We start from the raw sequence: 24205 nt of genomic DNA on the forward strand, positions 1-24205 counted from the left end.
TTTCCTCAACACGTTTATTCCAAATTTGAGCCTGAATTGTTTCTAATCGAAGTAAAAGCCCAGAGGACCAATTTAACATAGCTCAATTAGTGTATTGATCAGAGCTATGAGTCCATAGCTAATCAAAACCATAACACATGTGTTACTGACCTCTGCTTGGATATCCCAGCTGCTTGTAGGAACCAAAGCATATTTTTCATGTTCTTGAGTAATATTCATATCTTTCTTGTTAATGAGGCAACTCTGTGGGAAAAATGTAACATCTTTTTGATGCTTATCACAAAATGAGTGTTGTCTGCAAATATAGCACACAATTTAAAGATATGGCAATATTTTACCATTTGCAGTGTTTTTTCATTTTGAGCATACAAAGCCCAACCACAACTTTTTATGCTAGAGACTGGGAAATGTCAGAGTTTAATTGACGAGTTACCATCAACAGCAGGAAGGATTGTAATCGATTAATATTTAAAAACAGCTTAGGTAACATAGAATGATATTTTCTATTGGTGAGAGTGCAGGGTAGGCATTGTCTTGCGTAATCTGCAGGACAGACGTATACTGTAGATAGAGCTGCTGTAATTTTTGGATTTGTCAGTAAAGGGCCCACTTTCATCTGCAACATTGTTGACAATGTTATAAGCTTACTGACGATTAAAGTTTCTCAGTACTCCTGGCTGCTTAAAATATGGTAAAACTAAATATCTATGTTTGCCTTATGGGTAGGCTGGTTTATATATGTTTTATTTTCATAGAATCGTAGGGTATCCTGGCTGAGAAGGGACCCATAAGGATCATTGAGTCCAACTCCTGGGTCTGCATAGGAACCCCAAAATCAGACCAGACGTCTGAGAGCATTGTCCAGATGCTCCTTAAACACTGGCAGCTTAGGGCCATGACCACTGCCCTCTACTAAAGAGCCTTTTAGGGTTTTCAGCTAAAATAGTTCAGATATTTTCAGAGGACAACACTAATACTATTTTTCCCATTAAATATCATCTTAAATGTATTTCATTAGGTCACTGTGCTATGGAGCAAGAATCTGATATTTGACAGGACAATTTCTGAGGTAGTAAGAATATTAATTTTTTGCCAGTCTTATAAAAACTTTTCCCAATTTGAACAAGCTGTAAGATTTTTAAATACTATGAATTTAATTATGCATGAATTGTTTGAATACACAATTTCTGTTCGCTGAACATGCCATGGATTCAGCCTGATCCTAATTGCTTCCTGAGTTATGGCTCTGTCCTGAATGTTTGGGCATGTTGCAGCCTGTTTCGGAGCATATTCCTCCGTCCACCGTTGCTCATGCCTTTTGGGCATTGCTGTGGTTCTTATGTCTGTAACTGACTTCATGTGTAAAGTCTGGCTCTAAGTAGCCAGGAAGAAATGAAGAAAACAATTTTAATTGAATGGATGCAGAGAGAATGGGATGGGATAGGTGAGAAAATTGTAAGGGAAAGGAGAAGCAGCAGCAGAATGGGAAAAAAAAAAAAACAGAAGAGCCAAGGGAGAGGAACAAGGAGAAGCTAAAAAACAAGACAAGAATAGCTCAAAAGCACTCTCCTTTGGAGGCTGAGCAGCTCTTTGATCACGCAACTGGATATTGCTGCCATACTACCAAATGCATTTTTCTATCCCTCTCAGCATGGTGACCCACACAGAAGATAACAACCTTTTGCAGTTACTTGCTAATCTTTTCTTTTAAGTGTTTGAGGGCACTGTGTTCCCTATCTGAATCCCTGCTTTATCCTGTGAAGAGAAGGCTCATGAGGAAGGGTCCTACAGGAAAACCTTTTGAATAATACATACACAGGCTTCTACAAGAAACCTTATTTATATCATTGTTTAATTTCTGAGATAATCTGCTTTGCAATTTCAATATTGTTACCAGAGAATTTTGGTCAGAATATACATGTATCTATGCAACTATCTGAAATCTCTTTGAAGCTAACCTTTGCTTTTTTCCTAACAGCTGAATTTTAGACTCATCTGGAAGACAAGCTAACAGTGTCTTTTGTTTTGCTTTTTTTTTTTTTTTTGCTTTTTTTTTTTTTTCTTTTTTCTCACCTTGAAAAGAGAGGATTTTTACTGGCTTATTTTATGATTGAACCATTATTCTTTGCCTATATGCTTGGTTATTTTCTAAAGCATACAGTTCTAATAAACATAGCCTCCCAAAATCATAATTTTTCTACTGTGCTGCTTTCAGCTTCTTGATTGAATGCACAAGCAGCAGGCTTGCTGAACCGGTTAGATGCACATTTTCAGGGCATGTGACACTGAAGAGAGAAAATTGTGTTTAATTTCACCTTATGAAAGTCTATTGTAAAAACTGGAATACAATCAAGTCACAATTAGAAAAGCAACTGGCTAAATTTCTTTCATCAAAAAAGCAATAAAGAAGTATCACATGGAAATCTATTATTAATGAACTAATACATACAATGCAGAACAGTAATTTGATAATTGCTTTTAAAATTTAAACAATTTCATTTATTGGGCAGCTATACAGATCACTTTCTGAAACAAACACTGTAAAATGGAGAAGAAAGACACCAAAACCAAACAAAAATAACTCCCCCTCCCCAAAAAAAGCCTCCCGAAAAGCTAATAATCAAACAAAAAGCCCCACTAGATTTCTTTCTTTTCAACAGAGCATGTCAACTAACATTTCAGTTTCCAGTGTAATTTGAAGGCTGCAGTAGACTAACATTGAAAGTAGAGTTATTTAGAAAACATTGTAATAGTCAAGTACACATCTCTTCTGTATTATTAAAGAGAGTTATTATCTTCAGTGACATAGTGATAGACGAGGAAAGAATGGAATGGTAGGATCTTGAGAATGCTGAGGACAGAGGATGTCATTCAATTATCTGCCTAAGGCCTATGGGACTGTCTTATCCTTGTTTTGTTGTTGATGTCTGGTCCCTCCAGCTGTTTCTTTACAACTTTGCCTCACTGTAACAGTTTCAGATATTTTTCTGCATGCCTCTCCTAGGGATCAGGAGTCTCAGAACAATCATAAGCCTTGGCATAATGCAAGAGTTTCAGAATGAAGACAGAATCATTGCATACAAATCAGGATGGCTGGGAAGGCTGTGTAGGACCCATCCATCATGCTATGCTTTCTCAGAACTGCACCACATATCCTACACTAACCATATTAAACAGGCTTTGACAGTTTTAAAAATATTTCACCTATGATTTTGAAAATAAAAAAATGTGAATATAACTCTGAATCACAAAGCTTCTTAAGAAACTATTTTAAAGAGACTAACTAAGGAAAAAAAAAAACAAGCTCTCAGCACCATTAAGCAGCCAAACAAGAAGTATGTCTTCTGGAGCAATGAGAATTTAGCCAAGTTTCTATAATATTAGGTAACCTCTTTTCCCAGTGTTTATGAGAAAAGACTCCTCCTTCTGTTGCCAGAGTGAGGAAGCAGCATTTTGTGATACTTGATATTTTTCAGTTGGCACCTATTTAATTCTATAATCCCTTAATATCTTGACATCTAGATTGAGTTGGAATCAGCCTTCCTGCATGAAAATCTTTCAATCTTTATGAAGATTGCAGAAAGATGGTGAGTTGACTTAGAGAGCACTACATTAAGTCCACTGTCACCTTCTGGGAAACAGTTATTTTTATTACTCTGTTTTTGTTGATTCACACTAAATAGTTATCTAGTATTTAATGCAGTGCCACCCTGCTCATGATAGTAGTTGATTTTTGTTTGTTTGTTTGTTTGTTTGTTTTCTGGACCGAAAGCTTGTTGGCATCCAATTTCTTTCAGATTAATTCTTTATGTTTGATAAAATAGACTATGTAATCTTCTGATCCAAATACTAAGTTACTTTTTTAGAGATGTTTGTATTCATTATTCTTGCTTTGTTTGATACGTGTCATTGTTATAAGATGCTTTTAATGAGGCATATTCTGCTTGCTTAGACTGTGTGGAAAACCTGATGCAGAATTTCCTTTTTATGGTTCACTTGGTTTTCTGTTTTGTCCAAATTTCTTCATTTCTTTTCTTTGTTTCAGTTCTGCATAGCTCATATAATTTCACTATGTAAAGTAAGTAGGTTTTTGGCACCTTTTGAAGAGTAGAACACTGAATTAGACATAAGGGGGACATATGTCTTTTCTAATAGTCCCTGAATGCTACAGTGTAACTAACTATTATAATATACCACACCGTAAGGAGAAATCATTTTTGCATAGATGGCATCCTGTGGAAATGTTAATTTATGATGCGGTAGAAAAATAGAGAATCTACTGTCAAAGAACAAAGAGAAAGTTGACAAATGGCACAAGGATATTTTTCAAATTTGATTTCTTTTCCTTGTGACACAGAATTACACTCATGTTAAAATTATATTGCTTATGATACTGTTTTGTTATGGTAACAGAGATGTGATAATGAACCAGTATGAATTTCAAAAGAATAAAGATCATTGAATAGGCAATAATGTGTTCAGGTAGGTAATTACTGCCATGTTAATAGTTTGCTCTACACTCTCGAGTATTTTTATAATTTTGTTTTTCTAAGTGTTAATCTTCATCTAAATTAATCTAAACTTCAGCATATTCTGTTAGTAGATCTCCTGGTACTTAAAGAAAGGAGGATACAACAGAAATGTCAGGAACCCAGAAAAAGCTGCAGCTGTTCATACTGTTTGAAGAGTTAGAAGTATCGTATTAATTTGGAAAGAAGCATTTTCATAGAATTGTAGTCATAGAATCATGAAAAAGGCCTTGAAGATCATCTAGTTCTACTATCAACCTGATCTACTGAGTCCCATCACTAAACCACATCCACTTGTGCCACGACCACACATCTCTTAAATACCTCCAGAGATGGATATTCTATCATTGGCCCAAGCAGCCTCTTCCAAAGCTTCACCACTGTCTCTGTGAAGAAATCCCTCCAAGTATTCAATCTAAATCTCTTCTGGCAAAACTTGGGACTGTCTCCTCACTTGTCACCTGAGAAAAGAGACAAAAAATGTCCTGAAGCGTATCACATGATAACCTCTGACCTACTCTATAAACCACCCTTGTAGAGAGGTCAAATTGATATTCTTGTAGTTCCCCAGATCCTTCTTCCCGCCTTTCTTGTAGATCATATTAACTTACCTCTATCCAAAACTGCAGCCAAAAAACATATCTTATATCTCCATTCCTAGTCATCATATCCCAGCTGTGATGGGAAGCACTAAAGCAAAGTGATGTCCAGTGTATTGGGTAATTGATTACAAAACAAGCTGCCTTAGAGACCGGACATACATAATCATGTTAGCAATACTGAACACTCAGCTACACACATTCTAGTGCACCTCTATTACTTTTAGTACTTGCTTTACACTAAAATACAGTTCTAGGGAGAGCATAATCAGAAAAAGAATCATAGAATCATAGAATGGCCTGGGTTGAAAAGGGCCACAATGATCATTAGTTTCAACCCCCCTGCAGGTGCAGGGTCGCCAACCACTAGAAAGACTGAAAGCAACAAAGAGAAGAATTTTCTAGTTGAGTATGTGCCCAGTGAGTGCTGGAGTGCTATGATAGCAGATATCTGCTGAGGATCTGCCACCAGATAGGGATTATTCTATTTTTCATTCGCAATGATAGCGAGATTCCTTTATCTTGAAACTGAAGAAATTAAATCTCAGGTGTGATGGATACAAATACCTAACAAGCATACCATTGTCATACCACCCTGTTCTGTTACTGACTTCAGTACATCACTTGTCCTTAGAAAAGACTGTTCATTTTACTGTTCATATCTGAACTCAGGTAATAAGTGAGGAGTGGCTTTGCTCATAGAAGACGACATTTTTTTCTTTATGGTGATCTTTTGTGCCCAGCAAGATTTATAACATATCTGAAAAAGGTTTTTTTCTGTGTTTTGGTTAAGTTGCTATTCCTATTATTCGAGGAAATCTGCATATAATCACACCCAATTTTCCAAGTAAGTTCTTTGATACTCTGTCCATTAATAACTGACCTTCAGACTTTCAAATAAACATTACTTGACCAGAGGAAATCATAGCATTTTTACGCTTGGAATGCTAAATGAAATATTTATGTTTACAGGTTCCTACATGAGAATACTTCAGTGTTACATAAGGCATTTCAGAATCTGAACAATATTTTGGAGCAAGTCAGTACAAGCAGAGGTTTGATGTCTCCTGCTTGATCACAGTTTTGAGGTCAGTGAGGACAATTGTTCCTGCATTTTTCTTGATGACCAGCATTTAAACTGGCTGAACCTAGTGACACAGCAATTTGTACTGGTAGATTGACCTGAAGAAAGAAGACAGAAAATAGATACTTCCTAAAATATATTATACATATGAAATGTTCTCTTTTCCATGGTTCTTGAATCTCTATAAATTTCTAAGATTCAGCTTTCCCAGTAGTGAATAAAAGAAAGCTTTTAAGTATCATGGCGTTGCACAGCTTTCCAGCATTGCATTAGTGCTAACAAGAATGGGAAAATTTCGTACTAAAAGGCAATATTGTGCTTCAAACATACAGGGCCAATTACACTGAAAAATCACAGCTTATAGTGAATTAAATGGAAATCAAAGTCACGAAACATTTTACAGAATCAGGCTCTTTGATGCTAATTGATTCAGTCTACAAATGCTGCTTGCTATTTTCTCCTCCACTGGATCTTCTGAGTCTAAATTCAGGAGACCTGAGTTGGCTCAAAATTCAATTAAAGTCATTTCAAGAAATGCAAAGACGATCATTTGCCCTGTCTGTGCACAGGGAGAATGCAGTAAGGGTTTCACTTGACTACCTTTAATATCAGCTCCTGCAAGGACTTCATATTTGTCAAGAAATTCAACTTTTAATACTGCCGAGAGGAACAACTGAAGCGCACCCCTTGGACTCTAGAGTTGAGCATACAGAGGGTCTGAAGAGTTCTACTCTCCAACTGAAAATTAGTTCTTAGTTGCGTATGAGGGGGTTCAGTCTATGTCCGAAGTAATTGGTACTGAAACGCAGCTCCTTTTAGCACCTTGACATTCAGTGCTGAACTGGATGTTAAAGAAGAGGTTCCCTCTACCCATCATTCCACTGATGCTACTAGAGTAAGTAGAATGCATTGATTACTCAGTGAGCTCAGATGGTGAACCTCAGTCGCCCAGGAATCCTAGAGATGATTGTGGACTGGTCAAAGGTAAAAAGTTTGAAACTGAATCATGAGAACAGCTTTTCTATACTGTGAGAACAGAGTTTTGAATAACTTGAGCAGACACAAACTGAAGGATGGAGGCTTGCATAAATGTTAGTTTAAGAACAGAATGCGGAGGAGGCCATGAAGCTTGTTGTCATGTGAAGATAAGAAAGTAGAATAGATGTCCTGTTGTTGAAAATGGCAAGACAGGTGCCTCAGCTCAACATAAGATCAGTAGGAACCAGTTTGGACTACCTCCCCTTAAAAGGTTGGAAATTTACAGTGAGAATGCATCCTACAACCACCAGAGATGTTAGTTATTTCTTGGAAATTCTGTCCATGTCCTTGGAATATAATGAATACATATATGCTATGCCTTTAAATATGTAGTTGCTGCTTCTCTCAGTGTGCATGTTTGGTGGGAGTCATCCCCCATGCACCCAGCACTGTAATAAGGGGAATACCTGCTTGACATACCTCATTGGTGTGTCAAGTTACTTTGTAAGTTTTCTTGGCTTCAAAATGCCACCAAGAAAAGAGGTATCATTTGCTAAAGAAGCCCCACCACACAATGAATTACCAGAAAATGAAAAGAAACATGCCCTGTTCACTGATGGATCATGTTGTACTGTAAGGAAGCATCCCAGATGGAAATCTGCTGTGTGGAGTCCCACACGACAAGTTGCAGAGGCCATCAAAGGTAAAAGAGAATCAAGCCAATTTGCAGAGGTGAAGGCACTCAAACTGGCCCTAGATGTTGCTGAATGAGAGAGATAGCCAATACTTTATAAACTTTATAATGACTCATGGATGGTGGCAAATGCCTTAAGGGGGTGGTTACAGCTGTGGGAATAAAACAACTGGCAACAAATGGGTAAACCTATTTCGGCTGCTGAACTGTGGAAAGATATTGCTGCCCAAATAAAGAGAATGATTGTAAAGGTGCGTCATGTAGATGCTCACGTGCTCAAGTGTCGGGCTACTAAAGAACAACAAAATAACCATTGGGTAGATTGAGTGGCCAAAATTAAGGTGGCAGATTTGGATTGGCAACACAGGATGATTTATTTCTTTCTTGATGGGCTGTGAGACCTTTGGCCATCAAGGAAGAGATACAACATAAAAGTGGGATAGAGACTGAGGGGTGAATTTAACTATGACTGCTATTGCACAGGCTATACATGACTGTGAAATGTGCTGAATTAAACAAGCTCAGAGGATGAAACCTCTCCGGGGGGAAGAGCAATGGCAAAAGTATAAATATGGGGAGGTATGGCAGGATGATTATATCACCTTGCCACGATGGTTACCGTGATGGTAAGCTTTATGTGTTTACCGTGGTGGAAGCAACCACTGGCTACCTTGAAACATATTCTGTTCCCTGTGCTACTGCTCAAAACACTATAGTAGGTCTCCAGAAACAAGTCCCACGGTGACATGGAACGGCAGAAAGAATTGAGTTAGATAATGGGACTCATTTCAAAAATTCTCTTGTAAATACTTGGGTGAAAGATCATGACATTGAGTTGATTTATCATATCCCCTATCATGCTCCAGCTTCCGTTCTGTCCAGATAGCTTAATTGGTCCTTAACACAGTCCTCATTAACTGAACTAAATCCCTCATTTATCCTGAATTCTTCTGGGACGTCAGGGGAATGGGGCTCATCAGGAGACACACCAGCACTATAGACAGAGACAAAGAAGGCAGAGAAAAAGAAGGCATTTAGTAACTCCGCCTTCTCCGTACCTTCTGTCACCACGACACCCACATAATTCACTGGTGGGCCTACATTTCCTCTAGTGTTACTTTTGTCTGCAGTGCATTTAAGAAGCCCTTTCTGTTGTCCCTGACTCCTCTTGCCAGGTTAAACTCAAAGAAGTTTAACCAACAGGTCTGGTGACTTACAAAACCTGGTCACTTCAACAACGCTGCCCTCCACCACTTCAACCGGACCCTCCTTGTTAGTGAGAACAAGATCCAGCAGCGCTCCTCTCCTAGTTGGCTCATCCACCATTTGCATCAGGCAGTTATCATCAATGCACTGGAGGAACCTCTTGGATGGCTTGTGGACGGCTGACTGAGCAGACCTTCCGGCAAATATCAGGGTAGTTAAAATCTCCCATGATAACCAGGGCCTGTAATTGTGAGGCTGATATCAGCTGCCTGTAGAAGGCCTCATTGGCTTCCTAGTTCTGATCCAGTGGCCTGGAATAGACTGCACCACAACAGTGCCACCCATGCCAGCCTGCCCCTTAATTCCCACCCACAGTCTCTCAACCCCCTCCTCATCCACTCCTGGGCAGTACTCAATGCAGTCCAGTTGCTCTCTCACATAACGAGCAACTCCACCACCTCGCGTTGCTGGCCTGTCTTTCCTGAGAAGGACATAGCCATCCATGACCACATTCCAGTCGTGTGATCTGTCCCACCAGGTCTCTGTAATTGCATGGATTTGTAACTCCTCCTGCTTATTCCCCACGCTGCATGCATTGGTGTACAGGCATTTCAGGGAGCGAGCTGACCATGCCCATTTCACCCTAGGAGGGTGAGCAGCCACTTGGCCTTGATCAATACTAGAGCACTGCCCCACCAGTGCAAGTCCAGCTACAACCCCATCCCCCTTCAAATCAAGCTTAAAGCTTTCAGAATGAGCCCTGCTAATTCCTGTCCCAGAACCCTTTTGCCACTGTGACATAAACCTTTCCCATGCATTACTGTCAGGTCTGGTGACTTACAAAACCAGCCACTATCAAAGAACCCAATGCCCTGCCTGTAACACCAGTCCCATAGCCAGACATTTGTGTATTGGCAGAGGCTCAATGCCCTGCCGGACAGGCTGCAGCCAGCAAGGCGCACACACCAACACCATTTGCTCACCCTGCGTGCTCTGTGGGTGGCAGCTAGTTGTCGCCCTGCCCGAGGTACTTATGGCCAGGTAGCCTGGTCCACTGGGGACAGTGCCGGCTGCGCGCATGTGAGCTCGGCAGCCCGCCCACAAGCTGCCAGCCCCCTAGCAAAGCATTTTTGCTGGCTTCAGAAAGCCCCCAGAAGAGCGTTTTGTCAGCCCTTTTTGCTTCAGATCCCTTCCCCAGTGCAGGCTTACATGCTCTGCAGCTGTTCTTCGTAGAGAGAGCTTGCTCTTATTGCTAAAAGTCAAGAAATAAGGATAGCAATTCTCTGAAGACTAGTGTGACTTTTATTAAATTAACTCTTTAAAAATCTGAAAGCCCTCAAACTGAAATGGTATGATGCAAATGATGATCTTAGGGCTGAGATTCGGTTCTCTATTGGTATGTCAACAATAAATCCATAACACTGACAGCAGTGTTTAGGTGCTGGCAGGTTTCAGTTCTGCTGTCTCCTTTTCTGCAGGCTTGAAGCTGGCCCTGGTGTTGGTCCTGCGGCTTCTCCAGCAACCGTCTAGACTCTGGAAAGTGCTGGGGAGGCAATACAATACTCAGAAGGCCTCTTGGCCTTGCTCTTCCACCAGCATTTCCCCGCCTCTGTTTGAAGGATGTTCTCACGCGCGTTCATCCCTTTCACTGGTGGCAGCGTGCAGAAAGAGGTATCTGTTGGTTGCTCTTCAGTTCCGCTGCCTGACTTGTAGCAATTGTTGTTAGTCTTGGATTGTTTTAGGGATGGCAGGAGCTGCCGGTACAGCCCTTCCATAGCGAGCATGTCCGATTTCTCTGTGCTTCTCTTGTCACTGAAGCCAGAGTTGAAGGGCTGGCAGGCTTCAGTTTTGCTGTCTGCTTTTTTCTGCAGGTGCAAAGCTGGTCTTGCTGCTGCTCCTGGTTTCTTGTGCCCTTTGGGAAGTGCTGGGGAGAGCATGTGCCAAAAGAGCCTCTTGGTCTTGTAGTCCCACCAGCGTTTTCTCTCCTCTCTTTGAACGAGGCCTTCCTGAAAGATCAACCCTTTCACTGGTGGCTTTGTGAAGTTGGAGATCTCAGGTGGCAGGTCTTTAACTCCACCGCCTAGCCTAGGACGCTGACTGAGCGTCCTGGGGGTCCCGCGTGCCACCAGAACCTGCGGGCGCTGGTCCTGTTTGGGAAGCCTGCCGGGTTCCCCTGCAGAGCTCGTGGTACCAGTGGCAGAGTCCATGTGAAGAGAGGGCCATAGGCTGCGCAGCACCAAAGGCCAGATCTTTCCTGGCTGGATGAGATGTGACAGGATGGGACTGCCCTGCCATCGTGATCCTTGCTGCTGGGAGCAACATGGCCTGCACAGGGGGCTCCGGTGCCTGCCAGTCTGCCTCTCAGCACCTGTAAAACAGGAGCGGGCCTGAGCCACAGTAGGATAGGGGGGGCATGGGGATCTTCCAGGCCCACCTGACCTGGCTGCTACACGACAGAGGCTGGTACGAAGCTTGGCTTCTCCCAGGGGGCTGGCCCTGCCTGGGAATGTGCCAGGCTGACCCTCAGGGGACTCACCTGACTTCGATGCCACCACTTGCAGCCACCATGTCCACCATTGCCGGCGCCGGTCAGAACCCTACGGGCACATGAACGTGGCACAGTGAAAGGACTTGCGGGACAGCCCTCACCCCCACCCCAAAGCCCTGAGTCACTTAGCCTCAAGTGGCTCCCATCCTCAAATTTCCCTACCTGTCGGCGCCAGAGAGGGGTGAGCAGAGACAGCCCAGCCACTAGGAGCAAGAGGCTGGGGATAAGGAGAAAGCTGTCGACAACCATCGCTCAAAGCTGGTCACGACCGCACTGGGAGAGACAAAGTGCTGGCCGCTGGCTCACCTGGGCAGAGCCGTGAGATCATAGTCTGGCGGGTGGGGATAACTCTGTGAGGTCACAGCCCATATGGAACTAGGCTGGCAGTAGCCCCCAGCATGGGGATGGGGGAGTTATGGACATAACTTGAGTATAATCAAAAAATACATAACATTGGAGCTTTGACAACAAGTGAACACGTGTACCAGTTTGGGGACCATCCTTGAGATGCGCTGCTGCCATCCTTACTTCAAATATCTGAGTTAGACACAACTTAGAATGAGGAAGTGGTTTTAATTTGCTTTTAGTTCTCACTATTCCAGTTCTTTTCTTAATGGGTAATTAAATGAATCCTCTTCAAACTGAAACCAGTTTGTGCAGAGTTGTACCTGGTGTGTGACCTCCCCGTCCTTAGCTGAGTTGTTGCATCATATCATTCACCCCACCACTGTGAGGAAGATAAGCAAGAGAGCAGTTGTGGGGCGGGAGTGTGGGAGTCCAGGTCAGTGCCCCCACAACTTCAGGATTCTGATAAGGTTACATTTCAGGCACTGGTATAATTGCTTATCTCTGAGTAATGTAGATCTAGGCTCCTCAGGACAGCCTCCAGCACTACAGACAAAGAAGGCATTTAGTAACTCCGCCTACTCTGTATCTTCTGTCACCACGACATCCACCTCATTCATCAGTGGGCCTACATTGCCTCTAGTGTTAGTTTTGTCTACAGTGTATTTGAAGAAGGCCTTTCTGTGTTTCTTGACCCCTCTAGCAAAGTTTAATTCTGCGGAGGCCTTAGCTTTCCTAGTTGCCTCCCTTCATCCTCTGACAACAGTCTTATATTCCTCCCAGGTGGCCAGCCTCTCCTTCCGTCATCCGTAGACTCTCCTCTTCCACTTGAGTTTGCCCAGCAGTTCCCTGTTTTACCACGCAGGTCTCCTGGCTCCCTTTCTTGACGTACTACCTGTTGGGATGCTCTGATCATGAGCTTGGAGGATGCAGTTCTTGAATGCTAACCAACTACCTCGGGCCCCTTAACCTTCAAGTACCCTGTCCCATGGGATTTCCACTAGCAATTGCTAGAAAAGGACCAAGTTGATCCTACTGAAGTCCAGGGTTGTGATTCTGCTTGGTTTTCTGATCCTGCCACATGTGATTCTCAACTCCGGCATCTCCTGGTCACTTCAACCAAGGCTGCCCTCCACCACTTCAACCGGACCCTCCTTGCTAGTGAGAACAAGATCCAGCAGCGCTCCTCTCCTAGTTGGCTCATCCACCATTTGCATCAGGCAGTTATCATCAATGCACTGGAGGAACCTCTTGGATGGCTTGTGGATGGCTGACTGAGCAGACCTTCCGGCAAATATCAGGGTAGTTAAAATCTCCCATGATAACCAGGGCCTGTAATTGTGAGGCTGATATCAGCTGCCTGTAGAAGGCCTCGTTGGCTTCCTAGTTCTGATCCAGTGGCCTGGAATAGACTGCACCACAACAGTGCCACCCATGCCAGCCTGCCCCTTAATTCCCACCCACAGTCTCTCAACCCCCTCCTCATCCACTCCTGGGCAGTACTCAATGCAGTCCAGTTGCTCTCTCACATAACGAGCAACTCCACCACCTCGCGTTGCTGGCCTGTCTTTCCTGAGAAGGACATAGCCATCCATGACCACATTCCAGTCGTGTGATCTGTCCCACCAGGTCTCTGTAATTGCATGGATTTGTAACTCCTCCTGCTTATTCCCCACGCTGCATGCATTGGTGTACAGGCATTTCAGGGAGCGAGCTGACCATGCCCATTTCACCCTAGGAGGGTGAGCAGCCACTTGGCCTTGATCAATACTAGAGCACTGCCCCACCAGTGCAAGTCCAGCTACAACCCCATCCCCCTTCAAATCAAGCTTAAAGCTTTCAGAATGAGCCCTGCTAATTCCTGTCCCAGAACCCTTTTGCCACTGTGACATAAACCTTTCCCATGCATTACTGTCAGGTCTGGTGACTTACAAAACCAGCCACTATCAAAGAACCCAATGCCCTGCCTGTAACACCAGTCCCATAGCCAGACATTTGTGTATTGGCAGAGGCTCAATGCCCTGCCGGACAGGCTGCAGCCAGCAAGGCGCACACACCAACACCATTTGCTCACCCTGCGTGCTCTGTGGGTGGCAGCTAGTTGTCGCCCTGCCCGAGGTACTTATGGCCAGGTAGCCTGGTCCACTGGGGACAGTGCCGGCTGCGCGCATGTGAGCTCGGCAGCCCGCCCACAAGCTGCCAGCCCCCTAGCAAAGCATTTTTGCTGGCTTCAGAAAGCCCCCAGAAGAGCGTTTTGTCAGCCCTTTTTGCTTCAGATCCCTTCCCCAGTGCAGGCTTACATGCTCTGCAGCTGTTCTTCGTAGAGAGAGCTTGCTCTTATTGCTAAAAGTCAAGAAATAAGGATAGCAATTCTCTGAAGACTAGTGTGACTTTTATTAAATTAACTCTTTAAAAATCTGAAAGCCCTCAAACTGAAATGGTATGATGCAAATGATGATCTTAGGGCTGAGATTCGGTTCTCTATTGGTATGTCAACAATAAATCCATAACACTGACAGCAGTGTTTAGGTGCTGGCAGGTTTCAGTTCTGCTGTCTCCTTTTCTGCAGGCTTGAAGCTGGCCCTGGTGTTGGTCCTGCGGCTTCTCCAGCAACCGTCTAGACTCTGGAAAGTGCTGGGGAGGCAATACAATACTCAGAAGGCCTCTTGGCCTTGCTCTTCCACCAGCATTTCCCCGCCTCTGTTTGAAGGATGTTCTCACGCGCGTTCATCCCTTTCACTGGTGGCAGCGTGCAGAAAGAGGTATCTGTTGGTTGCTCTTCAGTTCCGCTGCCTGACTTGTAGCAATTGTTGTTAGTCTTGGATTGTTTTAGGGATGGCAGGAGCTGCCGGTACAGCCCTTCCATAGCGAGCATGTCCGATTTCTCTGTGCTTCTCTTGTCACTGAAGCCAGAGTTGAAGGGCTGGCAGGCTTCAGTTTTGCTGTCTGCTTTTTTCTGCAGGTGCAAAGCTGGTCTTGCTGCTGCTCCTGGTTTCTTGTGCCCTTTGGGAAGTGCTGGGGAGAGCATGTGCCAAAAGAGCCTCTTGGTCTTGTAGTCCCACCAGCGTTTTCTCTCCTCTCTTTGAACGAGGCCTTCCTGAAAGATCAACCCTTTCACTGGTGGCTTTGTGAAGTTGGAGATCTCAGGTGGCAGGTCTTTAACTCCACCGCCTAGCCTAGGACGCTGACTGAGCGTCCTGGGGGTCCCGCGTGCCACCAGAACCTGCGGGCGCTGGTCCTGTTTGGGAAGCCTGCCGGGTTCCCCTGCAGAGCTCGTGGTACCAGTGGCAGAGTCCATGTGAAGAGAGGGCCATAGGCTGCGCAGCACCAAAGGCCAGATCTTTCCTGGCTGGATGAGATGTGACAGGATGGGACTGCCCTGCCATCGTGATCCTTGCTGCTGGGAGCAACATGGCCTGCACAGGGGGCTCCGGTGCCTGCCAGTCTGCCTCTCAGCACCTGTAAAACAGGAGCGGGCCTGAGCCACAGTAGGATAGGGGGGGCATGGGGATCTTCCAGGCCCACCTGACCTGGCTGCTACACGACAGAGGCTGGTACGAAGCTTGGCTTCTCCCAGGGGGCTGGCCCTGCCTGGGAATGTGCCAGGCTGACCCTCAGGGGACTCACCTGACTTCGATGCCACCACTTGCAGCCACCATGTCCACCATTGCCGGCGCCGGTCAGAACCCTACGGGCACATGAACGTGGCACAGTGAAAGGACTTGCGGGGCAGCCCTCACCCCCACCCCAAAGCCCTGAGTCACTTAGCCTCAAGTGGCTCCCATCCTCAAATTTCCCTACCTGTCGGCGCCAGAGAGGGGTGAGCAGAGACAGCCCAGCCACTAGGAGCAAGAGGCTGGGGATAAGGAGAAAGCTGTCGACAACCATCGCTCAAAGCTGGTCACGACCGCACTGGGAGAGACAAAGTGCTGGCCGCTGGCTCACCTGGGCAGAGCCGTGAGATCATAGTCTGGCGGGTGGGGATAACTCTATGAGGTCACAGCCCATATGGAACTAGGCTGGCAGTAGCCCCCAGCATGGGGATGGGGGGAGTTATGGACATAACTTGAGTATAATCAAAAAATACATAACATTGGAGCTTTGACAACAAGTGAACACGTGTACCAGTTTGGGGACCATCCTTGAGATGCGCTGCTGCCATCCTTACTTCAAATATCTGAGTTAGACACAACTTAGAATGAGGAAGTGGTTTTAATTTGCTTTTAGTTCTCACTATTCCAGTTCTTTTCTTAATGGGTAATTAAATGAATCCTCTTCAAACTGAAACCAGTTTGTGCAGAGTTGTACCTGGTGTGTGACCTCCCCGTCCTTAGCTGAGTTGTTGCATCATATCATTCACCCCACCACTGTGAGGAAGATAAGCAAGAGAGCAGTTGTGGGGCGGGAGTGTGGGAGTCCAGGTCAGTGCCCCCACAACTTCAGGATTCTGATAAGGTTACATTTCAGGCACTGGTATAATTGCTTATCTCTGAGTAATGTAGATCTAGGCTCCTCAGGACAGCCTCCAGCACTACAGACAAAGAAGGCATTTAGTAACTCCGCCTACTCTGTATCTTCTGTCACCACGACATCCACCTCATTCATCAGTGGGCCTACATTGCCTCTAGTGTTAGTTTTGTCTGCAGTGTATTTGAAGAAGGCCTTTCTGTGTTTCTTGACCCCTCTAGCAAAGTTTAATTCTGCGGAGGCCTTAGCTTTCCTAGTTGCCTCCCTTCATCCTCTGACAACAGTCTTATATTGCTCCCAGGTGGCCAGCCTCTCCTTCCGTCATCCGTAGACTCTCCTCTTCCACTTGAGTTTGCCCAGCAGTTCCCTGTTTTACCACGCAGGTCTCCTGGCTCCCTTTCTTGACGTACTACCTGTTGGGATGCTCTGATCATGAGCTTGGAGGATGCAGTTCTTGAATGCTAACCAACTACCTCGGGCCCCTTAACCTTCAAGTACCCTGTCCCATGGGATTTCCACTAGCAATTGCTAGAAAAGGACCAAGTTGATCCTACTGAAGTCCAGGGTTGTGATTCTGCTTGGTTTTCTGATCCTGCCACATGTGATTCTCAACTCCGGCATCTCCTGGTCACTTCAACCAAGGCTGCCCTCCACCACTTCAACCGGACCCTCCTTGCTAGTGAGAACAAGATCCAGCAGCGCTCCTCTCCTAGTTGGCTCATCCACCATTTGCATCAGGCAGTTATCATCAATGCACTGGAGGAACCTCTTGGATGGCTTGTGGATGGCTGACTGAGCAGACCTTCCGGCAAATATCAGGGTAGTTAAAATCTCCCATGATAACCAGGGCCTGTAATTGTGAGGCTGATATCAGCTGCCTGTAGAAGGCCTCGTTGGCTTCCTAGTTCTGATCCAGTGGCCTGGAATAGACTGCACCACAACAGTGCCACCCATGCCAGCCTGCCCCTTAATTCCCACCCACAGTCTCTCAACCCCCTCCTCATCCACTCCTGGGCAGTACTCAATGCAGTCCAGTTGCTCTCTCACATAACGAGCAACTCCACCACCTCGCGTTGCTGGCCTGTCTTTCCTGAGAAGGACATAGCCATCCATGACCACATTCCAGTCGTGTGATCTGTCCCACCAGGTCTCTGTAATTGCATGGATTTGTAACTCCTCCTGCTTATTCCCCACGCTGCATGCATTGGTGTACAGGCATTTCAGGGAGCGAGCTGACCATGCCCATTTCACCCTAGGAGGGTGAGCAGCCACTTGGCCTTGATCAATACTAGAGCACTGCCCCACCAGTGCAAGTCCAGCTACAACCCCATCCCCCTTCAAATCAAGCTTAAAGCTTTCAGAATGAGCCCTGCTAATTCCTGTCCCAGAACCCTTTTGCCACTGTGACATAAACCTTTCCCATGCATTACTGTCAGGTCTGGTGACTTACAAAACCAGCCACTATCAAAGAACCCAATGCCCTGCCTGTAACACCAGTCCCATAGCCAGACATTTGTGTATTGGCAGAGGCTCAATGCCCTGCCGGACAGGCTGCAGCCAGCAAGGCGCACACACCAACACCATTTGCTCACCCTGCGTGCTCTGTGGGTGGCAGCTAGTTGTCGCCCTGCCCGAGGTACTTATGGCCAGGTAGCCTGGTCCACTGGGGACAGTGCCGGCTGCGCGCATGTGAGCTCGGCAGCCCGCCCACAAGCTGCCAGCCCCCTAGCAAAGCATTTTTGCTGGCTTCAGAAAGCCCCCAGAAGAGCGTTTTGTCAGCCCTTTTTGCTTCAGATCCCTTCCCCAGTGCAGGCTTACATGCTCTGCAGCTGTTCTTCGTAGAGAGAGCTTGCTCTTATTGCTAAAAGTCAAGAAATAAGGATAGCAATTCTCTGAAGACTAGTGTGACTTTTATTAAATTAACTCTTTAAAAATCTGAAAGCCCTCAAACTGAAATGGTATGATGCAAATGATGATCTTAGGGCTGAGATTCGGTTCTCTATTGGTATGTCAACAATAAATCCATAACACTGACAGCAGTGTTTAGGTGCTGGCAGGTTTCAGTTCTGCTGTCTCCTTTTCTGCAGGCTTGAAGCTGGCCCTGGTGTTGGTCCTGCGGCTTCTCCAGCAACCGTCTAGACTCTGGAAAGTGCTGGGGAGGCAATACAATACTCAGAAGGCCTCTTGGCCTTGCTCTTCCACCAGCATTTCCCCGCCTCTGTTTGAAGGATGTTCTCACGCGCGTTCATCCCTTTCACTGGTGGCAGCGTGCAGAAAGAGGTATCTGTTGGTTGCTCTTCAGTTCCGCTGCCTGACTTGTAGCAATTGTTGTTAGTCTTGGATTGTTTTAGGGATGGCAGGAGCTGCCGGTACAGCCCTTCCATAGCGAGCATGTCCGATTTCTCTGTGCTTCTCTTGTCACTGAAGCCAGAGTTGAAGGGCTGGCAGGCTTCAGTTTTGCTGTCTGCTTTTTTCTGCAGGTGCAAAGCTGGTCTTGCTGCTGCTCCTGGTTTCTTGTGCCCTTTGGGAAGTGCTGGGGAGAGCATGTGCCAAAAGAGCCTCTTGGTCTTGTAGTCCCACCAGCGTTTTCTCTCCTCTCTTTGAACGAGGCCTTCCTGAAAGATCAACCCTTTCACTGGTGGCTTTGTGAAGTTGGAGATCTCAGGTGGCAGGTCTTTAACTCCACCGCCTAGCCTAGGACGCTGACTGAGCGTCCTGGGGGTCCCGCGTGCCACCAGAACCTGCGGGCGCTGGTCCTGTTTGGGAAGCCTGCCGGGTTCCCCTGCAGAGCTCGTGGTACCAGTGGCAGAGTCCATGTGAAGAGAGGGCCATAGGCTGCGCAGCACCAAAGGCCAGATCTTTCCTGGCTGGATGAGATGTGACAGGATGGGACTGCCCTGCCATCGTGATCCTTGCTGCTGGGAGCAACATGGCCTGCACAGGGGGCTCCGGTGCCTGCCAGTCTGCCTCTCAGCACCTGTAAAACAGGAGCGGGCCTGAGCCACAGTAGGATAGGGGGGGCATGGGGATCTTCCAGGCCCACCTGACCTGGCTGCTACACGACAGAGGCTGGTACGAAGCTTGGCTTCTCCCAGGGGGCTGGCCCTGCCTGGGAATGTGCCAGGCTGACCCTCAGGGGACTCACCTGACTTCGATGCCACCACTTGCAGCCACCATGTCCACCATTGCCGGCGCCGGTCAGAACCCTACGGGCACATGAACGTGGCACAGTGAAAGGACTTGCGGGACAGCCCTCACCCCCACCCCAAAGCCCTGAGTCACTTAGCCTCAAGTGGCTCCCATCCTCAAATTTCCCTACCTGTCGGCGCCAGAGAGGGGTGAGCAGAGACAGCCCAGCCACTAGGAGCAAGAGGCTGGGGATAAGGAGAAAGCTGTCGACAACCATCGCTCAAAGCTGGTCACGACCGCACTGGGAGAGACAAAGTGCTGGCCGCTGGCTCACCTGGGCAGAGCCGTGAGATCATAGTCTGGCGGGTGGGGATAACTCTGTGAGGTCACAGCCCATATGGAACTAGGCTGGCAGTAGCCCCCAGCATGGGGATGGGGGGAGTTATGGACATAACTTGAGTATAATCAAAAAATACATAACATTGGAGCTTTGACAACAAGTGAACACGTGTACCAGTTTGGGGACCATCCTTGAGATGCGCTGCTGCCATCCTTACTTCAAATATCTGAGTTAGACACAACTTAGAATGAGGAAGTGGTTTTAATTTGCTTTTAGTTCTCACTATTCCAGTTCTTTTCTTAATGGGTAATTAAATGAATCCTCTTCAAACTGAAACCAGTTTGTGCAGAGTTGTACCTGGTGTGTGACCTCCCCGTCCTTAGCTGAGTTGTTGCATCATATCATTCACCCCACCACTGTGAGGAAGATAAGCAAGAGAGCAGTTGTGGGGCGGGGTGTGGGAGTCCAGGTCAGTGCCCCCACAACTTCAGGATTCTGATAAGGTTACATTTCAGGCACTGGTATAATTGCTTATCTCTGAGTAATGTAGATCTAGGCTCCTCAGGACAGCCTCCAGCACTACAGACAAAGAAGGCATTTAGTAACTCCGCCTACTCTGTATCTTCTGTCACCACGACATCCACCTCATTCATCAGTGGGCCTACATTGCCTCTAGTGTTAGTTTTGTCTGCAGTCTATTTGAAGAAGGCCTTTCTGTGTTTCTTGACCCCTCTAGCAAAGCTTAATTCTGCGGGGGCCTTAGCTTTCCTAGTTGCCTCCCTTCATCCTCTGACAACAGTCTTATATTCCTCCCAGGTGGCCAGCCTCTCCTTCCGTCATCCGTAGACTCTCCTCTTCCACTTGAGTTTGCCCAGCAGTTCCCTGTTTTACCACGCAGGTCTCCTGGCTCCCTTTCTTGACGTACTACCTGTTGGGATGCTCTGATCATGAGCTTGGAGGATGCAGTTCTTGAATGCTAACCAACTACCTCGGGCCCCTTAACCTTCAAGTACCCTGTCCCATGGGATTTCCACTAGCAATTGCTAGAAAAGGACCAAGTTGATCCTACTGAAGTCCAGGGTTGTGATTCTGCTTGGTTTTCTGATCCTGCCACATGTGATTCTCAACTCCGGCATCTCCTGGTCACTTCAACCAAGGCTGCCCTCCACCACTTCAACCGGACCCTCCTTGTTAGTGAGAACAAGATCCAGCAGCGCTCCTCTCCTAGTTGGCTCATCCACCATTTGCATCAGGCAGTTATCATCAATGCACTGGAGGAACCTCTTGGATGGCTTGTGGATGGCTGACTGAGCAGACCTTCCGGCAAATATCAGGGTAGTTAAAATCTCCCATGATAACCAGGGCCTGTAATTGTGAGGCTGATATCAGCTGCCTGTAGAAGGCCTCGTTGGCTTCCTAGTTCTGATCCAGTGGCCTGGAATAGACTGCACCACAACAGTGCCACCCATGCCAGCCTGCCCCTTAATTCCCACCCACAGTCTCTCAACCCCCTCCTCATCCACTCCTGGGCAGTACTCAGTGCAGTCCAGTTGCTCTCTCACATAACGAGCAACTCCACCACCTCGCGTTGCTGGCCTGTCTTTCCTGAGAAGGACATAGCCATCCATGACCACATTCCAGTCGTGTGATCTGTCCCACCAGTCTTGTTTTGGCATGGATTTGTAACTCCTCCTGCTTATTCCCCACGCTGCATGCATTGGTGTACAGGCATTTCAGGGAGCGAGCTGACCATGCCCATTTCACCCTAGGAGGGTGGGAGGCCACTTGGCCTTGATCAATACTAGAGCACTGCCCCACCAGTGCAAGTCCAGCTACAACCCCATCCCCCTTCAAATCAAGCTTAAAGCTTTCAGAATGAGTCCTGCTAATTCCTGTCCCAGAACCCTTTTGCCACTGTGACATAAACCTTTCTCATGCATTACTGTCAGGTCTGGTGACTTACAAAACCAGCCACTATCAAAGAACCCAATGCCCTGCCTGTAACACCAGTCCCATAGCCAGACATTTGTGTATTGGCAGAGGCTCAATGCCCTGCCGGACAGGCTGCAGCCAGCAAGGCGCACACACCAACACCATTTGCTCACCCTGCGTGCTCTGTGGGTGGCAGCTAGTTGTCGCCCTGCCCGAGGTACTTATGGCCAGGTAGCCTGGTCCATGGGGGCAGTGCCGGCTGCGCGCATGTGAGCTCGGCAGCCCGCCCACAAGCTGCCAGCCCCCTAGCAAAGCATTTTTGCTGGCTTCAGAAAGCCCCCAGAAGAGCGTTTTGTCAGCCCTTTTTGCTTCAGAACCCTTCCCCAGTGCAGGCTTACATGCTCTGCAGCTGTTCTTCGTAGAGAGAGCTTGCTCTTATTGCTAAAAGTCAAGAAATAAGGATAGCAATTCTCTGAAGACTAGTGTGACTTTTATTAAATTAACTCTTTAAAAATCTGAAAGCCCTCAAACTGAAATGGTATGATGCAAATGATGATCTTAGGGCTGAGATTCGGTTCTCTATTGGTATGTCAACAATAAATCCGTAACACTGACAGCAGTGTTTAGGTGCTGGCAGGTTTCAGTTCTGCTGTCTCCTTTTCTGCAGGCTTGAAGCTGGCCCTGGTGTTGGTCCTGCGGCTTCTCCAGCAACCGTCTAGACTCTGGAAAGTGCTGGGGAGGCAATACAATACTCAGAAGGCCTCTTGGCCTTGCTCTTCCACCAGCATTTCCCCGCCTCTGTTTGAAGGATGTTCTCACGCGCGTTCATCCCTTTCACTGGTGGCAGCGTGCAGAAAGAGGTATCTGTTGGTTGCTCTTCAGTTCCGCTGCCTGACTTGTAGCAATTGTTGTTAGTCTTGGATTGTTTTAGGGATGGCAGGAGCTGCCGGTACAGCCCTTCCATAGCGAGCATGTCCGATTTCTCTGTGCTTCTCTTGTCACTGAAGCCAGAGTTGAAGGGCTGGCAGGCTTCAGTTTTGCCGTCTGCTTTTTTCTGCAGGTGCAAAGCTGGTCTTGCTGCTGCTCCTGGTTTCTTGTGCCCTTTGGGAAGTGCTGGGGAGAGCATGTGCCAAAAGAGCCTCTTGGTCTTGTAGTCCCACCAGCGTTTTCTCTCCTCTCTTTGAACGAGGCCTTCCTGAAAGATCAACCCTTTCACTGGTGGCTTTGTGAAGTTGGAGATCTCAGGCGGCAGGTCTTTAACTCCACCGTCTAGCCTAGGACGCTGACTGAGCGTCCTGGGGGTCCCGTGTGCCACCAGAACCTGCGGGCGCTGGTCCTGTTTGGGAAGCCTGCCGGGTTCCCCTGCAGAGCTCGTGGTACCAGTGGCAGAGTCCATGTGAAGAGATGGCCATAGACTGCGCAGCACCAAAGGCCAGATCTTTCCTGGCTGGATGAGATGTGACAGGATGGGACTGCCCTGCCATCGTGATCCTTGCTGCTGGGAGCAACATGGCCTGCACAGGGGGCTCCGGTGCCTGCCAGTCTGCCTCTCAGCACCTGTAAAACAGGAGCGGGCCTGAGCCATAGTAGGGTAGGGGGGGCATGGGGATCTTCCAGGCCCACCTGACCTGGCTGCTACACGACAGAGGCTGGTACGAAGCTTGGCTTCTCCCAGGGGGCTGGCCCTGCCTGGGAATGTGCCAGGCTGACCCTCAGGGGACTCACCTGACTTCGATGCCACCACTTGCAGCCACCATGTCCACCATTGCCGGCGCCGGTCAGAACCCTACGGGCACATGAACGTGGCACAGTGAAAGGACTTGCGGGACAGCCCTCACCCCCACCCCAAAGCCCTGAGTCACTTAGCCTCAAGTGGCTCCCATCCTCAAATTTCCCTACCTGTCGGCGCCAGAGAGGGGTGAGCAGAGACAGCCCAGCCACTAGGAGCAAGAGGCTGGGGATAAGGAGAAAGCTGTCGACAACCATCGCTCAAAGCTGGTCACGACCGCACTGGGAGAGACAAAGTGCTGGCCGCTGGCTCACCTGGGCAGAGCCGTGAGATCATAGTCTGGCGGGTGGGGATAACTCTGTGAGGTCACAGCCCATATGGAACTAGGCTGGCAGTAGCCCCCAGCATGGGGATGGGGAGAGTTATGGACATAACTTGAGTATAATCAAAAAATACATAACATTGGAGCTTTGACAACAAGTGAACACGTGTACCAGTTTGGGGACCATCCTTGAGATGCGCTGCTGCCATCCTTACTTCAAATATCTGAGTTAGACACAACTTAGAATGAGGAAGTGGTTTTAATTTGCTTTTAGTTCTCACTATTCCCGTTCTTTTCTTAATG

The 24205-nt window shown here is 47.1% G+C and overlaps 4 protein-coding genes across 4 annotated transcripts; all 4 read right to left on the reverse strand.

Moving 5' to 3' along the window:
- Positions 1-10541: 10541 nt before the first annotated feature.
- LOC109366370 (uncharacterized) lies at positions 10542-11887 on the reverse strand. The gene is made up of 4 exons (XM_085218508.1): positions 11801-11887; positions 11627-11687; positions 10967-11458; positions 10542-10585 (listed from the first exon to the last, which is right to left on the reverse strand). The coding sequence occupies exons 1-4, from the start codon at positions 11885-11887 to the stop codon at positions 10542-10544; spliced, it is 684 nt and encodes a 227-aa protein (XP_085074634.1).
- Positions 11888-14525: 2638 nt separating this feature from the next.
- On the reverse strand, positions 14526-15871 carry LOC146545025 (uncharacterized). The gene is made up of 4 exons (XM_085218509.1): positions 15785-15871; positions 15611-15671; positions 14951-15442; positions 14526-14569 (listed from the first exon to the last, which is right to left on the reverse strand). The coding sequence occupies exons 1-4, from the start codon at positions 15869-15871 to the stop codon at positions 14526-14528; spliced, it is 684 nt and encodes a 227-aa protein (XP_085074635.1).
- Positions 15872-18510: 2639 nt separating this feature from the next.
- LOC146545026 (uncharacterized) lies at positions 18511-19856 on the reverse strand. The gene is made up of 4 exons (XM_085218510.1): positions 19770-19856; positions 19596-19656; positions 18936-19427; positions 18511-18554 (listed from the first exon to the last, which is right to left on the reverse strand). Exons 1-4 carry the CDS (start codon positions 19854-19856, stop codon positions 18511-18513), a joined length of 684 nt encoding a protein of 227 aa, XP_085074636.1.
- Positions 19857-22365: 2509 nt separating this feature from the next.
- Positions 22366-23897, reverse strand: LOC146545027 (uncharacterized). The gene is made up of 4 exons (XM_085218511.1): positions 23751-23897; positions 23577-23637; positions 22917-23408; positions 22366-22535 (listed from the first exon to the last, which is right to left on the reverse strand). The coding sequence occupies exons 1-4, from the start codon at positions 23835-23837 to the stop codon at positions 22492-22494; spliced, it is 684 nt and encodes a 227-aa protein (XP_085074637.1). The 5' UTR covers positions 23838-23897; the 3' UTR covers positions 22366-22491.
- Between the last annotated feature and the right edge of the window lie 308 nt (positions 23898-24205).

This window comes from Meleagris gallopavo, chromosome 2 (assembly GCF_905368555.1).
Source record: "Meleagris gallopavo chromosome 2, MGAL_WU_HG_1.1, whole genome shotgun sequence".
In the NCBI taxonomy this organism is placed as follows: Eukaryota; Metazoa; Chordata; class Aves; order Galliformes; family Phasianidae; genus Meleagris; species Meleagris gallopavo.

Excerpts from the sequence above, each read along its gene's own strand:
- LOC109366370 (XM_085218508.1), bottom strand. The coding sequence starts at position 11,887 with ATGGTTGTCGACAGCTTTCTCCTTATCCCCAGCCTCTTGCTCCTAGTG. Across the intron at positions 11,459-11,626 it reads AGTGGTGGCATCGAAGTCAG|GTGCTGAGAGGCAGACTGGC; the intron begins GTGAGTCCCCTG and ends CCTGTTTTACAG. Across the intron at positions 10,586-10,966 it reads AGCAGCAGCAAGACCAGCTT|CAGGGCCAGCTTCAAGCCTG; the intron begins TGCACCTGCAGA and ends CAGGACCAACAC.
- LOC146545025 (XM_085218509.1), bottom strand. The coding sequence starts at position 15,871 with ATGGTTGTCGACAGCTTTCTCCTTATCCCCAGCCTCTTGCTCCTAGTG. Across the intron at positions 15,672-15,784 it reads CCCCTCTCTGGCGCCGACAG|GGTTCTGACCGGCGCCGGCA; the intron begins GTAGGGAAATTT and ends ATGTGCCCGTAG. Across the intron at positions 15,443-15,610 it reads AGTGGTGGCATCGAAGTCAG|GTGCTGAGAGGCAGACTGGC; the intron begins GTGAGTCCCCTG and ends CCTGTTTTACAG.
- LOC146545027 (XM_085218511.1), bottom strand. The coding sequence starts at position 23,837 with ATGGTTGTCGACAGCTTTCTCCTTATCCCCAGCCTCTTGCTCCTAGTG. Across the intron at positions 23,409-23,576 it reads AGTGGTGGCATCGAAGTCAG|GTGCTGAGAGGCAGACTGGC; the intron begins GTGAGTCCCCTG and ends CCTGTTTTACAG. Across the intron at positions 22,536-22,916 it reads AGCAGCAGCAAGACCAGCTT|CAGGGCCAGCTTCAAGCCTG; the intron begins TGCACCTGCAGA and ends CAGGACCAACAC.
- LOC146545026 (XM_085218510.1), bottom strand. The coding sequence starts at position 19,856 with ATGGTTGTCGACAGCTTTCTCCTTATCCCCAGCCTCTTGCTCCTAGTG. Across the intron at positions 19,657-19,769 it reads CCCCTCTCTGGCGCCGACAG|GGTTCTGACCGGCGCCGGCA; the intron begins GTAGGGAAATTT and ends ATGTGCCCGTAG. Across the intron at positions 18,555-18,935 it reads AGCAGCAGCAAGACCAGCTT|CAGGGCCAGCTTCAAGCCTG; the intron begins TGCACCTGCAGA and ends CAGGACCAACAC.